The sequence below is a fragment of the Arachis ipaensis genome, chromosome B08, assembly GCF_000816755.2.
Source record: "Arachis ipaensis cultivar K30076 chromosome B08, Araip1.1, whole genome shotgun sequence".
NCBI classification, from domain to species: domain Eukaryota; kingdom Viridiplantae; phylum Streptophyta; class Magnoliopsida; order Fabales; family Fabaceae; genus Arachis; species Arachis ipaensis.
The window spans coordinates 117,518,547-117,541,548 of NC_029792.2; the positions used below are offsets into that span (position 1 = coordinate 117,518,547).

Below are 23,002 nucleotides of genomic sequence, written 5' to 3' on the forward strand. Positions count from 1 at the left end.
CTTTCATATAAAAAAAAATCCTTTAAAGTGAAGAAAAAAAAAAATAGATGCACTTCTATATGAATTAGGTTTCTTTTAATCTCAATCCTAATACGTATTTCTTATTTAAATTTTTCATGTACTTTCATCTTGCTTTACTAGTGGAAATTGAATCCTTGTGTTTTGCCATGTAATGGGAAAGATTATTATGAAGGACAAAATTGAAAAAGAATTTTTTAGACATCAAAATATATTTTGTCGTTATATATTGTTATAGATATTACAATGATATATTTTTTCTTTTTTGTTGAATAATAATATTATTAAATCATGTATAAATTGTCAAATTAAATAAATGTATTGTACAATATTACATACAAATTAACTTCTAAGTTTAATATTAATTTACATATGATCTAATATATCCCTAAGCAATATATATAACATTTTAATTTATACTATATAATATAATTAATTTACCTCTCCGCGCATCGCGTCTTAATCTAGTTTATATTCATTAGAGGAATAAATCTAGTTTATATAACGTTTTTTATGTAGGTACATTTGTCAGCATCTGTATTTTTTTATGGGTACAAATGGTAATTTATTCTTCATTAGAGGTATGAATCCCCTTAACAAGTTTTTAGACAGACTAGCACTTACAATACTTACCACATTTCATGATATTAGAGTTGAGTAGGCCTAACTCAATCCGAAAAACTAGCTCAAGATGTGAGGATTGGCAAGCACTTATAAAGACTATCATGGTCATATCCCCAATAAATGTGAGACTTTTATAATACCCTCTTACCTGATTACCGGACATATACAGAGGGCCAACTAACAAACATAGGACAGGCTCCAATACCAAAAGCTAGCTCAATTGGTGAGGATAGTCAAACACTTATAAAGGATATCATGGTCATATTTATAAGTATCGTGGCACTTCTAATACATAATTTAAAGAGCGCTATACCCTGACATGACAATATGATATTCTAATCACGTGATATAGAGGGCATAATGTCCCTATAATGCAATATTAATTGAGATATTATTAAACATAAACCCTTACAAGAATAGAACTGAATTCTTAATTTGTTGCACATGGTCATTGCATGCATATTAAGATCTACTTACAACTCGTACATTTTAAGCTATCAATATTAACTACTTTCTAAGCCTCTTTTGAAATATTAGAGCATTCTTGATATATGTTTTGTGCAACACTTGTTATTCGTAAGATGCTTCAATATATATATGTGAAAATTCTACTTGTAAAATAAAGAGGGTTGAAAAAGTTTCAAGTGGATTATCAAAAGATCAACTATGGGAGAATCAAGGGAAAATTTAAATGAGAAGTTAGATTTGTGAAATTTGAATTTAAAATTAAGCTTAACACCAGAATTAAAAATTAGATGAGAAGAACGTTAAAACAAACAAGTAAAAACAAGTGTCAATAATTGTATAAGCAATACGCTTTTGAACAACATTACCGGAACTTGCACTTTTTTCTCCCGAAATGCCATTTCAGACATTAGTTCGTAAACAACAGGATTCTGCTCTATTCCTTCCATGCACATACCAACACCAACCTACAAAAAATTTAGCTGCATAAGTTTAAAAACTAGAATGCAGAAGCTATAAATTAAAAAATTTACTAAATAATTATCTTTAATTTAATGCTATCAATACTTATTTTCCAACAAAACGAAGAATAGATAAAACATCAGCCGCATATGATCAAAGTTGAATGAAGCAGGTGCGATGTAGGCTTCTAAGAAATAAAAACTTCTAACTTATGTATCATAATTGGCAATATGCAATATGTGAAAATTTGTGGTACCATTGTTGAGTTTGCACTGATATGAGCCTCAACAGGCCCCGAAGAAATTGCATCCAAAATACCATACATTTCAATATTACCACCAAAATTATGTAGCATGCACCTGAAGCAGAGTAAGAGTGAGAAAGAATAATTGCTATTGACAATATCAAAGTTTTTCAAAACTAGTAATATGAGCTACCAAAAAGATAATTACCAGATATAAGGAGTACCATAAAACTGAAAGGAAGATTTCCATATTGGTTTAACATCAGCAAACAGATCAAGAACAATCATCTTCCCAGATGGAACTGATTGTAGAAGTGCCTGCAATTATTGACATGCATAGTCCGGAAAGGAAAAATATATATTAAAAGAAAACATCAATACAAAGAAGCAGCATTTGCATTAAACTGAACTAGCTTTAGCTCATACACCATTGCAGGACTAAAGTTGCATAACAAAGACCCATAATGCTAAAGAATTTTATTTCAGTGTTTTAAGGTATACGGGAAAGGGTGATAGAACGGAGGCTGAGACAAGAGACACAAGTAACAAAGAACCAATTTGGTTTTATGTCAGACAGATCCACCACTGAAGCTACATACCTGTTAAGAAGGATGATAGAAAGGTATCATAGTAATAAAAGATATTTACATATGGTGTTTATTGATTTGGAAAAAGCGTACGATAGAGTGCCAAGGGAGGTCTTATGGAAAGGTTTTGGAAAGGAAGAGAGCAAGGATCGCATATATTCGTGCAATTAAAGACATGTATGATGGGGTTACAACTAATGTGAAGACTCAATGTGGTGTGACAGAGAAATTTTCTATTGGTATATGATTACACCAAGGATCATCCTTAAGTCCATACCTTTTTCACATTAGTCTTGGAAGTACTCACAGAACATATCCAAAAGCCTGTGTCATGGTGCATGCTTTTTGCTGATGATATCGTTCTTATGGGAGAGTCAATGAAGGCCTAAATAAGTAGTTGGATTTATAGAGAGAAGCTCTAGAAGTGTATGCTATGCGCATAAGTCATAGCAAGACGGAATATATGGAATATAAGTTCGGCCGCCGAGGGGAAAGTCCTAATACAAAGGTGAAGATTGGAGAAAACAACCTACAAAAAATTGAAAGTTTTATATATCTTAGGTACATCATACAGGATAATGGAGAGATTAAATAGGATGTAAATCATAGGATCTAAACAGGTTGGTCCAAATGGCGAAGCGCATCTAGTTTTATATGTGACAAAAAAGTACCTTTAAAACTTAAAGGTAAATTATATCGCACTGCTATCAGACCGTCTATGTTTTATGGTACAGAGTGTTGGGCGACTAAAGGAGAGCACAAACATAAGTTACGTGTGACAGAGATAAAGATGATGAGATGGATAAGTGGTCATACGTGATTAGATAGAATAAGGAACGAAGATATAAGAGAGAAAGAGTTGAAGTAGCACCTATTGTGGATGGTAGAATTACGTCTCGGGTGGTTTGGACATGTGAGAAGAAGACCAACAAAGCACCCAGTCAGATGGGTGGATGAGATGGAAGATGGACAAGGGGTGAAAGACAGAAGAAGACCATCCATGAGGTGGTCAAATGAGATCTACATGTAAACAATCTCTCTGTAGACATGATACATGATAAAACTCAATGGCATCATTTGATCCATGTAGCCGACCCCACCTAGTGAGATAGTGAGACAGGACTTTGTTGTTGTTGTTTTGTCTGAGATCTTCATACAACTCCAGAACTATCACAATTAGATATCTAAAATCACTTTTTCAAATTGCTTTAGCAAATATAAACATTAATAATGTACAAACAACTGAACAAGGGATCTACAATTTCAGACTTGGAGCAGCAGTGCAATCTAAACATTAAGGTCAGGTGGTGATCAGGACTTCAGGAAGCATAAGGGAATAGAGGTGCTCTAGTTCTGGAAGGAAGCCAAGAAAGATGAAAGCGGCTCAAGAAACTAAACAATAAAATATCCGTGAGCACAGAGAAGAATTCGATTCCATGATCGAAGGAACAAGATATTATCATGGGCAAAACCAAAAATCAGAACATCCAAGCTTTTTCATTGGTATGTGATTGGAAACTCCTACTGAATATCTGATTTTATTGAATATCTTGCAAGAAACCTCCTATAGGCTAAACTAGAAAATAAAAGCTAAGCGAAAGGAGAAAGAAAAGAAAAGATAACACAGGTCAGTTGACAGATCACTAACTTCTCGTCCAGTCCATGCCCAGAACTTTCTAACCATTTCCCCAACCTTTCCTTCCCTATTATACTATATACCCCAGTTAGAACTACAAACATAAATAAAAAATAATAAAAAGAAAGAAAAGAAAGGAAAAAGGAAAAAATTGCAATGTCATAGGCTACAAAACATGAATTCAGTCAAACATATGAAGCAATTACTATTTCAAACTTGTAGGAAGTAAAAATCATTTAAGAAATCCATAATAATCTCTGACTAAATTCATGGAAGTAGATAATCTACAATAATCCCTGGAGCTTGTTACAATACATATAGATCATACAGGGAAAAAAATGAACATTAGCAACTGACTTTCTTAGAAGCCAAAATCCTGACATAAGAAAAGGCTCTAGTTTCCATAATAGCACTGATATAATCCATGAAGCCAAAATCCTAACACAACGATAAGAGGTATATTGATTCTGCTAATATATTCATTAAGAACTAGACAAAGCCATCTGTTTGAGACTACACAAATGAGAACCTTGAAAGCTTATTAAGCTAAGGTTGTCAACTGCAAGAAAAAAAGGCATTATCTAATTCTTTTTCAAAGAATCATTTTGACAAAAAAGGGAGGATCTCTATGTGGTTTCATAGTCTAACCAGTGGATGAAAAATGAAAATAAACAATAATAATAAAATTCAAAAAATAAAAAATGCAAATCCTCAAAAAGACATGATGTTTAGCCTGTTTTGACTTTACATACTTTCATTTGAGGTGGCTTCCAGAATGATGAGTCAGAGTAGAAGAGCCAACCCTGCAGATTCATTGATATTTGTCATCTACAAATCAGTATGCATTACAAATGGCATCAAAATACTAGAAGAAATAGGTAAATGGAACTCGCTAACAATGAAAAGCAACAAGGAAAAAGAATTCACAGCAGACCAAACTCAATGATAGAAGTAAGGTGTTACTGGAAACATATTTTTCTACATTTGAAAACATAGGACAAAATACACAAAGAAGGGGGTGAAAAATAAATAAAATATTGAGGAAACTATACACCAAGGAGACTATCCATGGCTCAGAGTGAATTTGACTAAAGAATATAAGAAGATGACAACAAATACTTACAAGAAACTAATGCATAATATACATTTCAAAAAGATTATCTATAGGGATTCAGATGCTTATAATTAGAGAAGATATTGTAGATAATTTTGATATAGGAGGAGTAAAAACTGATGGAAAGATCCAGAGTCATTTGAAACATACTTGCATAAGCCACACAGCATCCTTGTCACCTTTCGACATTGCTTTAAATATAGAGGCTCCAAGATTTGAGATATATTCTGGATCACCGGTAGGTGGGGAGTTTTCATTAAATGTGTCACTACAGTCAATGGTATATGTTAGACATAAAATCATTTATGTGCCTTTATCTAACAAGTTAAACTTTTAAAAGAGTTGGTTTATGACATAATAGCAAAGTACTTATAACCAAAAGATCAAGAATTTAGACGACGTGTCCATCCTTCTATAGAGAAAAAGTTAATTTGAGCAAATGCTAAACTAGACTCAAGTATAATTCTTCAAGCTCAATGGGCAGTACGACTATAGTGGGTTAGATATAAAATCATTTATGACCCTCTATCTAACAAACAAGGCCTTTGGAAGATATGATTCATGAGAATAGAAATACAATATGTATGCCAGAACTAATAGTAATCAAGCTTAAAAAACCACTCCAATCAAATCACAATAACATATGTACAAGACTCAAACCAATAGATATCAACAAGTGAACATGCTCACTCAAATATGACTGTTTCATAAAATGGAAAGAAGTACAAATAAACATACCAGTTATAGATGTCTGTTACATCCCCATATTCTGTAAAAAGCAGAAATTAGATAATATGCAAAATTGACAAAGATAGTGAGGATTAAAAGAATGAAATATAACTCAGAATTTGGAGAATCACCTTTGATTTGTTTCCTGATAAAAGCTTCCCCAATTTCAACAAATAGAGGATCTGAGGGATCAAGAAGATATGTACAGCACCAACGAGGATCCCCATCAACAGTGTTCCTATACAGAACAGTAATTAAACACATCAATGATACATACATGGAAGCACAAAGCTCTAAAGCTCAAAAGAAGTTTGAAACTGGAATATGAGCACAAATCTAAGATATGCCACTTGATAGGGAATTTTTCACCTTGGTTATAAAAAGTCATGCATTAGGTACACAAAAGTATCACCATAAAAGGGAAGAGAAATACCAGTCACCAAGTCTAGTTATTTTTGCTGAAGGGAATATCTTTGTCAAAGAAGCTGGAGCATTCCCCGAGAAGGATGGTAACACTAGAATATAAAAGATCAAATGTTACATGACAGCACTGGTTTTACGAAATGTAGCATACAAATTTGAGAATTAAATACAGGTACTGACATAGGTACCGACATCAAACAATATGACACTCAAATAAAATCTATATAATCATGCAAGTTTACCTGGGGTCATGCCTAGCTCCAACATTCGAGTGATAATCTGTTTCTGCAAGGCCAATTGATGATCTAGCCAATTTTGAGATAAAGGGCCACCCCATCTGTGAAATGATAGATCTCATTTTATACCAGAGAACATGCTATGATAACAGTTACCTTTTATTTGAAATAACCAGTGAATGCAACAAAAAGCCTCTATAGTACCAAAGATACACCCTTAGTATCATGAAAAAATGGATAGAGAAGGATGAAAAAAGTTATTATTACTACTAGCACCACCACCATGTGGACTATGTACGGAATATATTTTAACATATTGCAATGTGAATCCATGACTACACATCATAGACACTAAGAATGTTGCAACTGTACCCTCACCTCCATGCTGTAAATCAAGAAGACAGGTGAAAAGCAAAAGAGATAATACCAAAATTCCATCACAATAAAGGATTATTCATAAAATAATCAGAAAATATTCTCATTATATCAATTATCCAACATGGGTGCCTCGACTTTCAGAAGTACAAAAGTACACAGACCACATGATTACCCAACTAACAATGCCATCTCCATGGCTTTATAAGCACAAAAAATCAACGATAGGGTTTAAATATTTACTTTACCTACCCATGTAAATTTCCCATGCGAGCCCATGCAAGAAAAGCAGGTCCACCAAAGAAATTATTCAGATCTTCCGAACTAATGTTAAAATCCTACAAATGAAAATACTAGTCAAATCACTATGGAGAGAGAAAATACATTATGTTTAATTAATGAGTATAAAATGACATCAATAAGAATGAAAAGTGCATCTAACATTGGTAGCTAAAACAACATGTTGTCATCTTCAAGCCCATCACAGAGCCACATGCATCTAAACATTGGCAAATGCCCAGAATGATGTCATATAATTCCAATGTGGTATAAATATAGCATGTAGATTATAGACTACTTTAAAATGTATAAGAAAAAGTCTTCATTAGGTTAGAGTAGACATAAAGTAAGCCTAGGAGAAACCGATAAGAAGATATCTTGTGTTTGTTTCAAAAAAAACTTCACCATTGCTACCCCTCTAAAATAAAGAGAAAAAGCATAACAATTGAGCAATGCATCCAGATCTCTCTAACATATCAATCAAGAAAGACCGTCTAAAATAGTCACTATGCTAGATGACTACCACTAAAATGCTAACAGGACTTTATCCAAATAAGTGAATACTTGGAACTTCTAGCATTTTATAAATGGTTATAAACCCAATGATTTGAGTGCATTGACATTTTTGCCTATGGAAGCAATAAGACACCAAATATCTCCATTTAAACCACCAAATATTCATTAATCAAAAGGCATAAAATGAAATACCCAGGCCTTATATCTGTCAAAGTATAAACATATCTAGCATAGCCAATAATATGCAGAACAGTTATTAACATAATCCAAATAGAAACATTATGCACACTTTACTTCGAGCAGCGTAAGTTTGAAAGAATGGCTGATAGAAAGAAACAAAAATAATAAAAACATGATGACAAACTTTGCATTCTGAAGAAGTAACACCATCACTGAAGTAATGATCTTCTAGTGAAAAACTTGTTTCTGTGCACTGATTTTCAGAGGTAATTCCCTCAACACGAGAAATATCTTTACTTAGACTAAGGTTCGTCTTAAACCGCACCTTACCTTAAAAACCTTTTGCCATATTGCTTCTTGCCCAGTGAATGCCAAGGGTAAGTTCACCCCCTGAAGTGCCATCCAGTCTACCTCCTTTTCCCACTTTTCCCAGTCCCACCAAACATACGAATCTACAAGGAATCACAAAGAATGTGATATTGTATACCCTTGAACAAGGAACCAGTGGTTGTGTATTTGTTCTGCAACTATGCATTGTTCCTAACAGTAACCTTATGATCCTTGAATGTGATAAGATAGGAACCCCAAAGTTCAACACTTCCTGACCAGAATGACTTGAGAAAACTCACTCAACTCGATAGTATTACGTTTGGCAATAGGACTTAAGTGTTTATTTGTATTGGACTACGTACCGCTAGCCATTAATAAAATATTTGCTTCTCATAAATTTTATAAAGTCCTAGAAGATCAATTACTGCTTTTTTTTTTTTAAATTTTGGGATAGAGGAACACTAGTACCTTCTAACTGACTTTGTATAGGTTATGCATACAAATGTTTATTAATTCAACTTCTTTGGAATAAGTGACTAAAGAGTATCTATATTTTGACAGAGATCAAAGTTTTAACCATCCACACTAGCCATCGACTGAACTAACGTCGGTTCACATTCTCAATAAGTGGCTCAGTACAAAAAGTTTCAGGAAAATGTGTAATTCGATGGAAAGCTGATTTCAGTACTCACAGCTTGAAGTCACAACATTTTGGTAATAGTTCCATGGAACTGGGCGTTTAACTATTAGTCCCTCATCTTTCAAAAGGGGAAGTGATCCTGGCTTTGGGACTGAAGCTATCTGAATTCCACCTGTCTTTGCCCATGAGATGTGAGCTCCACACCAATACTTTAGATACCAATGAAGGCCAGATGCAATCTCAACAGCTGTGGTTCCTCTAATACTGAGAAATATACACATTAACAATGTTAGAATGTAGGAAAAAAACCTTTCTTTGCCCCATACCATATCAAAATATTCAATACTTTGTGTCATAATCTAATACAATAGCAGTAACTCAAGGAAAATGTTATAAGAATAATTTTCTGCCTGAAAAGTAAAAAAGAAAATGAGATCTAATTAAGCTGATGTCATGTATTTTCCAAATCACATCTTCAACAGCAGATGAGTTCCATTCTGCCACTGAGGCATGCATGTACTTGGATACTAAAGAAAGCATGAGATCAAGTAACCAGCAAAGCGGGTAATAGTGAAATTAAATAAGGTTAAATGAAATCTCAGTAATACATTATGGAACTTCCTTCTCTTCTTGGCACCTATCATTCTATATTTCTGTCCTACTATAGATCACCTGATCTCATTCAAGAGCAGACAACTAATGACATTGAAAAACTGGAAACTTCAGAATCTTATATAATTGTAACTACATTTAACCACACCATCAGTGAACTACAAATGGTAGAATTTTCATTACACTTTATATACAGATTATATACTGAAATTTGACCAATTTAATATTTTCAAACAACAATGTGAAGAAGTTCAATAGCATTTTTTAAAAGGAAATAAAGATCTAAGGCATAAAAAATAACAGAATAAGAAATAAGACAAGCTGTAAACTTGTAGGTAAAGAAAAAGAAAGCATTGTCAGCATAAATTTCAGTTGACATACATTATCTCAGGCCCGCTCTGTCTCAACTGATTGTAATTATTTATCAGAAAACAACTGTCTCCACCACATGCATCCTGAAAACTATGGAAACCATATTTCACATCAAATCATATAAGAGTAGATGCAGATCCTAACTAATTCTGAAGGTTAGTATAAGGATATCATATATTAAGTGAAAACATCCATTAGAAAATTGGAACTAAATAAATAAATCTAGTCCTTGTTGCTTCAAACAAAATTCTCACATAAATGACTGATTGAATTATAATACATCTTTGTACAAAAGGTCAGGAGGCAAAGAGAAGTATACATCTTAGGATACATGTAAACAAAATTCCAGGTAAACAAGGCCAAAAGGGGCGACAAAAAAATGAAATAAAATAAAAGCTCACTTTATTTAATGAACTATGGAGTAAAAAACAAGTACCATGTTGTCAACAATGAAACTTCTAAACAATAAATCTGTAGTAAAAGGCTTGATTTGGTAGATGCCTTTATAAAGAGCTACTGAGCTCTTTCAAAACTCTCAAAGCATCATGGTCAGCATTGTTTGGTAATCTTATAAAAACATTGCTTTTAATAAGCAAAAATCACAAGAGTAGTATTTATAACGTTACCGTTATCTAAAACAGAATTTTACTTCCTGTGTCACTAATAAAAAAAAATTGATAAGTTAGTCTTCTATTCAAATTTAAGAATTATGGGTTAATGCTCACTTTGGTTGAGTAGATACATGTGTAAATCATTTTTGGTCCCTGTAAGTTTCAATGAATCAAAATGTCCCTCTAAGTAGTAAACATAAGTCAAGTTAAACGACTCATGAATATACCTACAGGAACTAAAGTCAGCATTAACCTTTTGGATTATATTAGCCTCTAAATTTTAAGAAGAGTCATGCTGTATGGCCAACAGTTTTATAGCCAAATATCTAGCCAGATATAAAGAACAACCAAAAAATCAACTATACAAGTATGCTCTATGCTCTATGCTCTCTGCTCTCTCTCTCTCTCTCTTGTGGGAAGGTGAAATGAGATTGTTGGCTAAAAAGTTGTTGATAATCTACACTTTCTCTTTCAATAAACAGCAGTAATTTGAATATCACTTCATGCAGCTCTCAATAAGAACATAACCTAGCTTTTAAAAGAAATGTTAAAAGTATTGCAACCTTTTTTCTTTACCTAAAAAGTTAAAATTAAAAAAGAAAAATCTGCATAAAGAAATTAGTATCAACTTTTACATTTATGATTTAACAAAATATCAATTGATGGTTTAACAAGAAGATACCGTACCACTGATCACTAAAATAAATAAATAAATTACTACCACTCACAAACTCAACCAACATTGAAATTAAGACATGGAAACTCCGAGGGGAAAAGAGAGATCACCTTAGACACAATTTTGAACTCGAAACTGGACAAATGAGTAGGAAGCAATCTACTCAAAACACCTTTAGCAGCAGCTTCTTGAACAGATGGAGGCGCCCTTTTGAAGTCCAAGCGCTGGAGCAGAGGTCCTATGGAGTCAAACTCGGACAGTGACAGAGGAAGCAGCAGAAATGATGGAACCAAAATCAGAAACAGAAAATTGAACTCGTTGAACATTTTTTTTCTGCGATGGCGGCGCCACAGAGACGGCGAGAGGTGACACGACGGAGACGGCAAGAAGGGTGAAGGACGAAGGCGACGCAGGCGGACACGGCGGCAACGGACAGGGGCAGCGACGGGAAGAGAGAAAGTCGCAACAAGTCAACACTTAGAGCTGATTGCTTTGGTATTTTGACTATTTGATAATGAAAATAAAGCATGATTGGTGTTGTAAAATAAATAAAAGATATACTAAATATAAAATAAAGATGTGTAAATAGAAGACTCTAGTATTAATTATCTCAATAAAAATTATTCATATATTTATAAGTAGTAACAAAAGAAAGAGAGAGAGAGAAACTATTAGTAATTTAGTAGAGAATAAAGAGAGAGAAAGGTGTTTTTATTGATTGTGTGTAACTATCATAGACTTAAGCCTCTATTTATATACGTACATCAAATTCTTATTAAATGTACTATTTCTTGAGAATACTGAACCGTCCATCATAAATAGGCATCTACGTCACTAATCTTATCACAACACTCCCCTTGGATGTCCATTTAGGATTATGTCTCGTTAAAACCTTACTAAAGAAAAACCAAATAGAAAAAAAAACTTTAGTGAAGGAAAAAGAATACAAAATTCTTTGTGATGGGGACTGTCTCATTAAAAACCTTGTCAAGAAAAATCCAATGGAAAAAAACCTAACCAAGGAAAAAAGAGTACAGTCTCCCCTTCTTGTCGACATCATTTAATATCTCGAAATCGGCGCATCCCAATCTCATGTATCAATCTTTCAAAGGAGGATTTTGGGAGTAACTTTGTGAATAAATCTGCCAAATTGTCATTTAAGTAGATCTGTTGGACATCAATTGTTCCTTGATTCTGAAGATCATGAGTAGGGGTGTCCATGGATCGGATCGTATCCGCAGATCTGCGGTAAATATCTGCATCCGATCCGAAAATTGCGGATACGATCCGATCCGCAAATTGATCGGATCGGATCGGATCCTGGTGTTTCTTAACGTGTACTCTGTTCTGTAGTAGCTGCTTCCGGAAATGTTGGCCAAGTCATTAATCTAACGCTTCAATTATGTCAAACTTCTTGCGTTTAGGGTGTACATGGATCGGATCGTATCCGCAGATCCGCAGTAAATATCCGCATCCAATCCAATTCACAAATTGATTGGATTGGATCGGATCCGATCCACACCCTTTGCAGATCGGATCGCGGATATCTGCTCTACATCCGCGTATCCGATCCACGGATTTGTAAATCCTCACTATAATAATTAAAAAATAAAAAAATATATATGTTTGGTATTATATTTACTTGTTTGTATGTTTTAGTTAGTAATTATTATTCATATATTGTATTATTTTAATTTTGTTATTTAGAGAGAGTTTGATTAAAAATATTTTAGGAATAAATAAGTTTAAAAGTATGAAAGAAATATTTTTATCGAATTCTTTTACATAGAAATATAATTAAAAAGAAAAGATTTAATTATGCGGATATATCCGATATCCGATCCGATCCGATCCGCAAATGTGCGGATAGGATCGGATCGGATCCGGCACTAAAAAATGCGGATATCATATCTGATCCGATCCGATGGAAATTATGCGGATCGAATCGAATTTTCGGCCATATCCGATCCGATCCGATCCGCGGACACCCCTAATCATGAGTGGAGAAGAATTTGGAAGAAATATGCTTTGTTCTATCACCTTTGATGTATCCACCCTTAAGTTGAGCAATGCATGCTGTATTATCTTCAAACAGATAGTTGGAGCTATCTTATGATCAACCAGTCCACTTGATGACAGAATATATTGGATCAAACTCCTAAGCCAAAAACATTCGCGACTTGCTTCATGAATCGCTAGTATTTCAGCATGATTAGAGGATATTGCTACAATTGTCTGTTTCGTGGATCTCCATGATATAGCTGTACCACCATGTGTGAACAAATATCCTGTTTGAGATCTCCCTTTTTGTGGATCAGACAAGTATCCAACATCTGCATAGCCAACTAATTGTGACTTGGATTCATATGGATAACACAATCCCATATCAATCGTTCTATGAAGATATCGAAAGATTTGTTTGATTCCATTCCAATGTCTTCTGGTTGGAGAGAAACTATACCTTGCTAGTAAATTCACTGCAAATGATATATTGGGTCGTTGATGGCCACGGAATACCGTCGGTAAGGAATTTCACAAGATTTTCACATTGCAAGTATAGCCCTCAACCGGCAAATAATCCGCGAATCAAATTTCGAAGGAATTGGTTGTCACAAGTTCAACCCCAATAAAAATAACCGAAGTATTCAAACCTCGGGTCGTCTCACAAGGAATGGGCAAACATATGCTTTAACATTGGTTAGAATTCCGGGGTTGCAAGTCATGAGCAAGAAATTAAACTAAGAATCCTAACAAGCAAGTAATCTTGAAGTGCAAGAAACTAATTCAAACAACTAAAGCAATATGTGAGCAATTCCAAACTAATAAGATAACATCCAATATAATTCTACTCTAAGACTAACCAAATAACTATGACCAAGACAAAGCAATTAGGATTTTTGGAGTTTTCAAATATGAATAATAAAGCAACTCTTGGCTAGACATGGGAATTGGGATCACTATCCTTGTCTAATAACCATATCTTGACAATTATGAGGAACCAAACTCATTAAGTCTACTTCTATACTTGAAGTACGTTAAATGGTTTAGTCAACATCAACCCATAAGGTCCAACCTAGCTACTAATTGACTTAGTAGTAGGCTAGTATCAATGGCTATCAAATTGACCACTAAGGGTTCCCAAATCATCAAATCCATTAGACCCAATGACTCAAGTTTATTCAATTCCCTTAACCTAGACCAAGAGTAAAGAGAACTACTCCATAATCAAAGGAAACATTTCATCAAACACATGGTAAGCATTACTAAAAGACATATTCAAATTGCAATTAAATTGAAATTAACAAGTACCCACTAACAATTATCAACATATAATCACTCAAACAACACAATTAACCATGAAAATAATCAATGTAACATTAACAATCCAAAATTCACAAGATTCATGAAATGGGTATAAAATGACAATTGACAAGAAAACATAAAACTAACACAAGATCTAAACAAAATTATGCTAAAGAATTCAAATTAAGCAATCAAAACTAGTAATTAACAAGATCCAATTCAGAATTCAACAAGGGAAGATCAAATCAAACTAGATCTAGAGAGGAACAAGAGTTCTCTCTCTAGAATAACAAAAACAAAAAACTAGCTAAAAATTATGTCTAAGTGTCAATGAATGATCCCCCCTTTTTCCCTAGCATCCTTGGGTCTTTTCCATACAGAACCAGCTTGAATTCGGGCCTCTTGAGCCTCAGAAATCGCCATGTACGATTTCCTTTAATGAGGTCACGTGCAGCTTGTCGCGCGTACGCGCCATGCGTGCGTGCGCGCCGATTGATTTTGTTATCCATGCGTGCGCGCCATGTACGCGTGCGCGCCGGTGTGGATTTTCCTAATCTGCGCGGATGCGCCGATCTTTGCGCGCGCGCTTCCAGCTGTCCATACCCACGCGTGCACGCGAGGTGCACGTGCGCGCCCATGCTGAAGTTCCTAAAAATCTAAATCTTCATGTTCCTTCCTCTTATGCATGCTTTCTTTCTCTCTTATAGGCCATTCTTGCCCTATAAATTCTGAAATCACTCAACAAACACGTCACGACATCGAATGGTAATAAAAGAAGATCAAAATATAGCAATTCTAAGGCAAAAGAAGCGTATTTTCCATCATGGAGCAATATTAGGAAGAGAACACAACATCATGCAATTCTTGTGGATAAGTGTGAAAAATATTGACAAAACCCCCAAATTCTACACAATATAAACCACAAAATTGGGGTTTATCAAATCTCCCACACTTAAACCAAGCATGTCCTCATGCTTAAAAAATAAAAAGACCAAAGATCATGGTAAGAAAGGGTTTATGAAGTGCGAATTTCCTAAATGAATGCATGCAACTAATGTAAAATCATCTATCTACTTGGTCAAGGGTAAATCTATCCTCCAAGAACACATATGAGCATACGGGGTGAAAATGATATATAGTGCATAAATCCTACCAATTTGAACATTACTATGAAGTGCATATAACTTGCTAGATGAATGCTTGTGAAAGCTGGGAACAAGGAGTTGAGCATCGAACCCTCACCGGAAGTGTATCCGCTCTATTCGCTCGAGTGTATAGGGTTCGTCACTCAATCCTTTCCTAATCATGCTTTCCAAGATTTGTCTTTCATCTAACAATCAATAATTACTTAATGCATGCTTACAAGTATCATGAGATCTTATTCATGGGTTGTAATGGGGTTAGGGTGAAGGTAAGGATGTATATGGTCAAGTGAGCTTAAAATTTGAATCCTTGATTAACCTAAGATCCCACTAGACACATAGAACAACCTATACAACTATAATACAATACCTAGCTACCCATGCGTTTCACTTTTTTGCATACTCATGCATTCTTTTCAATTCACATCCCATATGCATTGTTATTATTACTTTGTCTTGGGGCATTTTTGTCCCCTTTCATTGCTTTCTCTTTTTTTTCATATTTTTGTTTCTTCTATTTTTTTTTCTATTTCTTTTTCTTACATTCTCATATATACACAAAATAATTTTTTTTTGTCCCCTTTTTCTTGGGGTTTCATGTACAAAAGTTTCAATGCATATGGTTCAATCATTCAATACATGAGTATGTTCCCAATTCCCAAAATCTCCGATTACAACTACAAATACACACCTTTATATCTACCCAAGTTTCCAAGTACACCCTCCCATTTGAATGATACATACCTTCACTTACCTAAGCTAATCAATGATCCAAATCTAGGGACATTCATTGTTTTTCACTTAGGATTGTTGATGTACTCTATTAAGAACAAAAAGGGTTTATCATGGGCTCAAAATTGGTTAGCAATGGTAGATAAAAGGGTTAAGACCGTTTGGAAAAAGTGACTATTGAAATGATGGCCTCAATCATGTAAATGCATTCATACACAAAGTAATGGACATATAGAATCAGACAAAGCAAGGATTGCAATCATAGAGAGAAAATAATGCACACAAGAATGGGAAATAGTGGTTAGAAGATATAACCACACAATAGGCTCAAACCTCACATGCTTGTGTTCTTAGCTCAATCAGTATGTTCCAAAATACATTCTTGAAGCAAGTTCACCGCAAAATTTTTTTTCAAAATTGGTAGGGTACCCTGAAATTATAGTTTCTTGGGGAAGAAGTCATTATTTTGACCAAGTAACTCTATAGAGACTAACTATCATGCAAAGGGTATTTACATGCAACACTAACTACAGATGCAATGTACTAACTACTAAGCAAAAGATAAATCCATGGGTGTTGAAAGGAAGAGATTGTTACCCATGGAGATCGGTCGAACGACCTCCCCACACTTAGAATTTAGCACGGTCCTCTGTGCTATCAACAATGCGCAAAGGACGGTCGGGATCAGAACCTTCACTATCCCCTTCATCAGAGCTCCCATCACTTGGGTTTGGGATGGATGTGAATATTTCGTATTCCTCCATGCTAGGGGTAACACAACGCAGCAGCTTCTTGATGTAAGTGTATCGGCGTTGGTTGCGCTGCTCATATCTATCAATCTTCCAGTGTAGATCTTCTATCCTTTGATGGATGGATCTTTGTCGTGGTGGTGATGATGAGGTGGAAGGAATAGTAGATGGGAGGGATATATCAAGGCTTGGGTTGTTCATAGGAAGCTGTAAGTATTTCCCGCTTGGGACCACATCGCCCTTAGCTGGAATTATAGCCTTCGTGTCCATGGCTTCCCAAGGAACACCCGCAACAGCAACTAAATCAGATACCAATGCTGAAAATGGCAAATTACCCCAGGCGTGGACTTGACCCATCGCTTGCTTGATAAGAAGCGGAATGCTCACCGGTCTCTCCGTGAGAACGCACCAAACAAGCAAGGCGAGATCCGCCGTGAAGGACGACTTGTGGGTGCTAGGTAACACATAGTGGGATAGGATCTGGGCCTAAACTCTAGCTTCTACAGTGAGGAAACGTGCATCAATGCACTTGGGCCGCATCCGGAGTCGACCATGGGTCCAAAATGTCTCTGGTTCAGCAATGACTCAGAAGATCGAGTCCCAATCAAATCCAAACTTTTCTCACTGATGTAAGACCTCTTAGTAGCCATCCATGTCACTTGGTACTGGTAAGACATTAAGTACTTGCTGGATAGCCTCTTCTGAAACTGAGACTTGCTTCCGGCGCATGTATACCGATTGAAGAAAGGGAAGATGGTAGTTAGTGTAGAATTCTACCACCCATGAGAGGTTGACCTCCTATGGTTTTCTCAGAAGAAACTCCCATCCTCGCCGTTCAATGCGGGGTAGAATGCAAGGAGCCAACTTTGTCAAGGCTCGGACCAAGCCATGACTGACGCTCAAGGGACAAGTCCCTCAGCAAGCCAAACGACCAAATTTTCAGAAAAACAGACAGAATCTCCTATATTTCTAGGACCTTACCAACATAAATATTAACTCCCTGTATCAATAATAAACATCCATTTCCAAGGACAACAACAACAACACATTCCAATCATATCCACCATCAAGTATATCCAAAATACGCATCCGCCAACGAGCTACCAAATGATGTCCAATAACTCTACAACTCTAAAAATATGACAATAATGATGTTTGTGAGCTGCTAACATTGTCAATTAACATAATCTAACTCATCTTGACCAAAAGTCCCAAATTTCCTAATCCTAATAACCCTAAATTCGGATTTATATATACCCATAAATATAGAGATGACAAAAATTGGAGATATGGCTAATTATTGAGTCAAAGAGTTACCTTGAAGCCTCAATAATAATTGGAACTCAAAGTTGAATGCTTCTTTCACTCATTAAGTTAACATTCCATGATTTGGGATTTTGAGAAAATGAGATTTTGAATGAATAGAGATAGAATAGAAAAAGAAAGAAAGGTAAGATGATGAAGATGAGTTTGATAATAGTGTGAAATTACAAGAAGAGATGAGAAGATGGAAGAGTTGAATGAGAAGGTGCTTCCACTTTTTTTTTTTTTCTTTGGTCATTACATTCTCTCCCCCTTAAGAAATTCGGTCCCCGAATTTCGAATTCATATATGGTGATAAGTGTGATAGTTACCTTCGGACTCAAACAAATACGGATATTTGTTGCGCATAGCGTCCTCTACTTCCCAAGTTGCTTCTTCTACCTAATGATTCTTCCAAACAACCTTCACAGACGCTATCTCATTAGAACGTAGTTTCTTTACTTGGCGATCAACTATAGCCACTGGTTCCTCTTCAAATGATAAATCTTCCTTAAGCTCTATGGCTTGTGGTGCAAGCACATGAGATGAGTCATGAAGGTATTTGCGCAACATTGATACGTGAAAGACTGGATGAATCATAGATAACTCAGGCGGCAATGCCAAGCGGTAAGCAACTGCACCTATTCTGTCCAGTATCTCAAATGGACCAATGTATCAAGGACTAAGCTTGCCTCTTTTCCCAAACCTCATCACTCCCTTCATAGGCGACACTCTAAGAAATACCTGATCACCCACTGAAAACTCTAAGTTACGCCTTCTATTATCAACATAAGCCTTCTGCCTACTCTGAGTTGCTAATAAACGTTCTCTTATTATGCGAACCTTCTCAACTGCATCTTGTACCAAATTTGGCCCCAAAAGCTTAACCTCACCAACCTCAAACCACCCAACAGGTGACCTGCATCTTCTCCCATAAAGAGCCTCAAAAGGTGCCATTTGAATGCTGGCTTGATAACTATTATTATGAGAGAACTTGATCAAAGGTAGATAGCTGTCCCAATTTTCACCAAAATCTAGAACACAACACCTTAATATGTCTTCCAATATCTGGATCGTCCTCTCTGATTGTCCATCGGTTTGAGGGTGAAAAGCTGTGCTAAGATCCAGACGAGTTCCTAACGCTTTTTGAAAAGATTTCCAAAAATGAGAGGTAAACTGGGGCCCGCAATCTGAAATAATGGACACTGGAATTCCATGTAGCTTAACTATCTCATCAACATAAAGTTGAGCATATCGAGCTGCACTAAAAGTTATTTTTACCGGAAGAAAGTGAGCTGACTTTGTCATTCTATCCACAATTACCCAAATTGAATCAAAACCTTTAAAGCTACGAGGTAAACCTGTTACAAAATCCATCGTAATCCTTTCCCACTTCCATTCAGGTATCTCAATTTGTTGCAATAACCCAGCAGGTCTTTGATGTTTAGCTTTAACCTGTTGGCAAGTTAAGCAATGAGAAACAAAAACTCCTATGTCTTTTTTCATGCCTTCCCACCAAAACAATTGTTTCAAATCTTGATACATCTTATTGGAGCCTAGATGAACGGTATACTTAGAATTGTGAGCCTCCTCCAAAATAGCTTTCTTCAAGTCATGGTTATCTGGCACACATAAGCGTTGACCACAACGCAAGACATCTTGATCAAGAGAAAAGTTTGAGTTCCTCCCATTGCGAACATCTTCTATAAGCTTTCTTAGTTTTGGGTCATCACGTTGTGCAGCCTTGATCTGTTCTATTAGGGAAGATTGGGCTCGAACATGTGCTAAGAAAACTCCTGATTCTCCAAGGTCAAATTGAATTTCACCAGCCTCCAATTGATGGACTTCTTCAACAATTGGTCTCCTTGCAAGAGTGATATGGGCCAAGCTACCCATAGATTTTCTACTGAGGGCATCTGCTACAACATTTGCCTTTCCAGGATGATACAAAATAGTACAATCGTAATCTTTTAGCAACTCCATCCATCTCCGTTGTCTCAAATTTAAATCTTTTTGTTGAAATATATACTTCAAACTCTTGTGATCTGTATAGATCTCACAGGTCTCACCATAAAGGTAGTGTCTCCAAATCTTCAAAGCAAAAATGACTGCTGCCATTTTCAGGTCATGAGTTGGATAATTCTGCTTATGCCTCTTGAGTTTTCGTGAGGCATAGGCAATAACGCAGCCATGCTGCATCAATACACAACCCAGTCCTATCCGAGATGCATCACAAAAGACTGAGAATCCCCCAGACCCAGAAGGTAAAACAAGAACTGGTACTGAGGTTAGACAAGCCTTAAGTGTCTGAAAACTTTCCTCACAAGCTTCTGACCATTGAAACTTCACATTTTTCTGAGTTAACTTGGTTAATGGTGCCGAAATTCTCGAGAAGTCCTTGATGAATCGCCGATAGTAACCGGCCAATCCTAGAAAGCTACGAATTTCCGTCACTGTAGTAGGCATTGGCCACTTCTGAATGGCTTCCACTTTCTTTGGATCCACCATGATTCCATCTTTTGATACCACATGCCCCAAAAATGTCACTTGATCAAGCCAAAACTCACATTTAGAAAACTTAGCATAAAGCTTGTGATCCCTTAAGGTTTGTAACACAATCCTCAAATGATACTCATGCTCCGTAGCATTTTTCGAATACACCAAGATATCATCGATGAAGACGATAACAAAGCGATCTAAGAAAGGTTTGAAGACTCGATTCATTAAGTCCATGAAAGCTGCAGGCGCATTCGTCAAACCAAAGGACATTACTAAGAACTCATAGTGCCTATAGCGAGTACGAAAAGCAGTTTTTGGAATGTCTTCCTCTTTTATCTTCAATTGATGGTACCCTGAACGCAGGTCGATTTTTGAGAAACAGGTAGCTCCTTGAAGTTGATCAAACAAATCATCAATCCTTGGCAATGGATACTTGTTGCGAACAGTTATCTTATTGAGCTGACGATAATCCACACATAGTCGCATCGTTCCATCCTTCTTCTTTACAAATAGAGCAGGAGCTCCCCACGGAGAAGTACTAGGACGAATGAATCCTGTCTCTAGCATATCTTCCAATTGAACTTTTAATTCTCGTAACTCAGTTGGAGCCATACGATAGGGAGGAATGGACACAGGTTGGACTCCCGAAGCCAAATCTATGGAAAACTCAACTTCACGGTCAGGCAGCATCCCCAGTAGCTCATCAGGGAACACGTCAGGGAATTCTCTAACAATAGGAACCTGATCAAGACTAGGCACTTTGGCATCAACATCCCTAACAACTGCTAGAAATCCTTGGTTTCCCTTATCCATCAATTGCATAGCACTCATAGATGAGATGATGCTAGCTAAAGTGGGACAGTCATCACTCTTAAAAACAAAAGGTGAGATACCCGGTATGTCAAACTTCACAGTTTTGGAGTAACAGCCCACATCAGCATGACAAGCTGCTAACCAATCCATGCCTAAGATGACATCAATATCTTTCATTGGTTCTAAAAGAATCAAATCAGCTAAGGTTTCAACCGTATTAATTTTAACAACACAAGACCGAAACACGACTCGAACCACCGTGGAGACTCCAAGTGGAGTGCCAACATGAAATGGGTGGGATAACAGTTCAGGTTGTTTATTGAAATGAGATGCAAGATGTGGAGATACATATGAATAATGAGAACCCGTATCAAATAGCACTCGAGCATCTAAAGAACAAACTTGTAAAGTACCTGCCACCACAGCATTAGAAGCTTGAGCATCTTGATGTGTTAAAGCGTACACACGTGCCTGACCTCTTCCTCTTTGGCTCTCTCCTCTGTTATAAGTCTGACCCTTGCCACCTGCTCCGCTGCCACTAGGACCAAAAGAATTTCCAATAGACATAGCTAAAGATGATGGCATTGGTGTTGTAGGACGTGCAATACCTGGAGCAAAGCCTCCTCTAGGATTTGGACAATCCCTCCTAAGATGACCAGATTGACCACAACCAAAACATGCACCAGTAGCCTTGAAACATATACCAGAATGGTAGATCCCACACTTCTGGCAGTAAGATTTAGTTGGTCTTGTCTGATTAAAACCATGTCCGCTAGATTGAAGGGTGCCCCCAACAAAAGGTCTTGGACTCGAAACACTCATAGGAACAGATCCAGAAGAAGCAACCCCACCGAAAGATGTTTGAGGACGAGCTCGATACCCCGAATAACCTTGCTGATTAGTCTGACCATGATGAGACTGAAATCCTCCTGAACTAGCTCCACCAGAAAATTGTCCCTTCATCTTAGGCTTCTTACCAACATCCTTAAAAGCATTTCTCTCCGCTATCCCAGCTTCAATTCCATAAGCAGAGTTTAGGACATCCTTAAAAGACATGCGTCTGACTTCAGGCATAAGAGTAGTGAACATAGGTTCTGCCAATCCATGAACGAAACGACGAACTTTCATCTCTTCTGAATTCACCAAGTATGGAGCACTCTTAGAAAGTCTAGTAAACTCCTTAGCATACTCAGTCACTGTCATATTCTCTTGCCTTAATCTTTCAAAGGCAATTGCATCTTCTGCTTGCTTGTTAGCTGGATAAAATCGAGCGAGAAACTCTTCAGTGAACTCTTCCCAAGAAGGAGGAGGAAGTCCGGTTGCTTCTTTGCTC

At 36.3% G+C, this 23,002-nt stretch overlaps 2 protein-coding genes across 2 annotated transcripts in view; one reads left to right on the plus strand and one right to left on the minus strand.

The window, feature by feature from the left end:
• LOC107613105 (alpha-N-acetylglucosaminidase) overlaps window positions 1-11,494 on the minus strand; it is a 17,246-nt gene extending 5,752 nt beyond the window's left edge. Inside the window, exons 1-14 of the mRNA XM_016314962.2 lie at window positions 11,240-11,494; window positions 9,852-9,925; window positions 8,911-9,122; window positions 8,219-8,340; window positions 7,166-7,251; window positions 6,545-6,639; window positions 6,313-6,394; window positions 6,011-6,117; window positions 5,889-5,919; window positions 5,301-5,418; window positions 4,789-4,839; window positions 2,022-2,131; window positions 1,826-1,928; window positions 1,476-1,574 (exon numbers count right to left, since the gene is read on the minus strand). Coding sequence (XP_016170448.1) covers window positions 1,476-1,574; window positions 1,826-1,928; window positions 2,022-2,131; window positions 4,789-4,839; window positions 5,301-5,418; window positions 5,889-5,919; window positions 6,011-6,117; window positions 6,313-6,394; window positions 6,545-6,639; window positions 7,166-7,251; window positions 8,219-8,340; window positions 8,911-9,122; window positions 9,852-9,925; window positions 11,240-11,455 — 1,506 coding nt within the window. The 5' untranslated portion in view covers window positions 11,456-11,494. The remainder of the gene's footprint in view (window positions 1-1,475; window positions 1,575-1,825; window positions 1,929-2,021; window positions 2,132-4,788; window positions 4,840-5,300; window positions 5,419-5,888; window positions 5,920-6,010; window positions 6,118-6,312; window positions 6,395-6,544; window positions 6,640-7,165; window positions 7,252-8,218; window positions 8,341-8,910; window positions 9,123-9,851; window positions 9,926-11,239) is intronic.
• LOC107613675 (cleavage and polyadenylation specificity factor subunit 3-II) overlaps window positions 11,532-23,002 on the plus strand; it is a 67,390-nt gene continuing 55,919 nt past the window's right edge. Inside the window, exon 1 of the mRNA XM_021109807.1 lies at window positions 11,532-11,624. The gene's annotated coding sequence lies outside the window, so the exon portion shown is untranslated. The remainder of the gene's footprint in view (window positions 11,625-23,002) is intronic.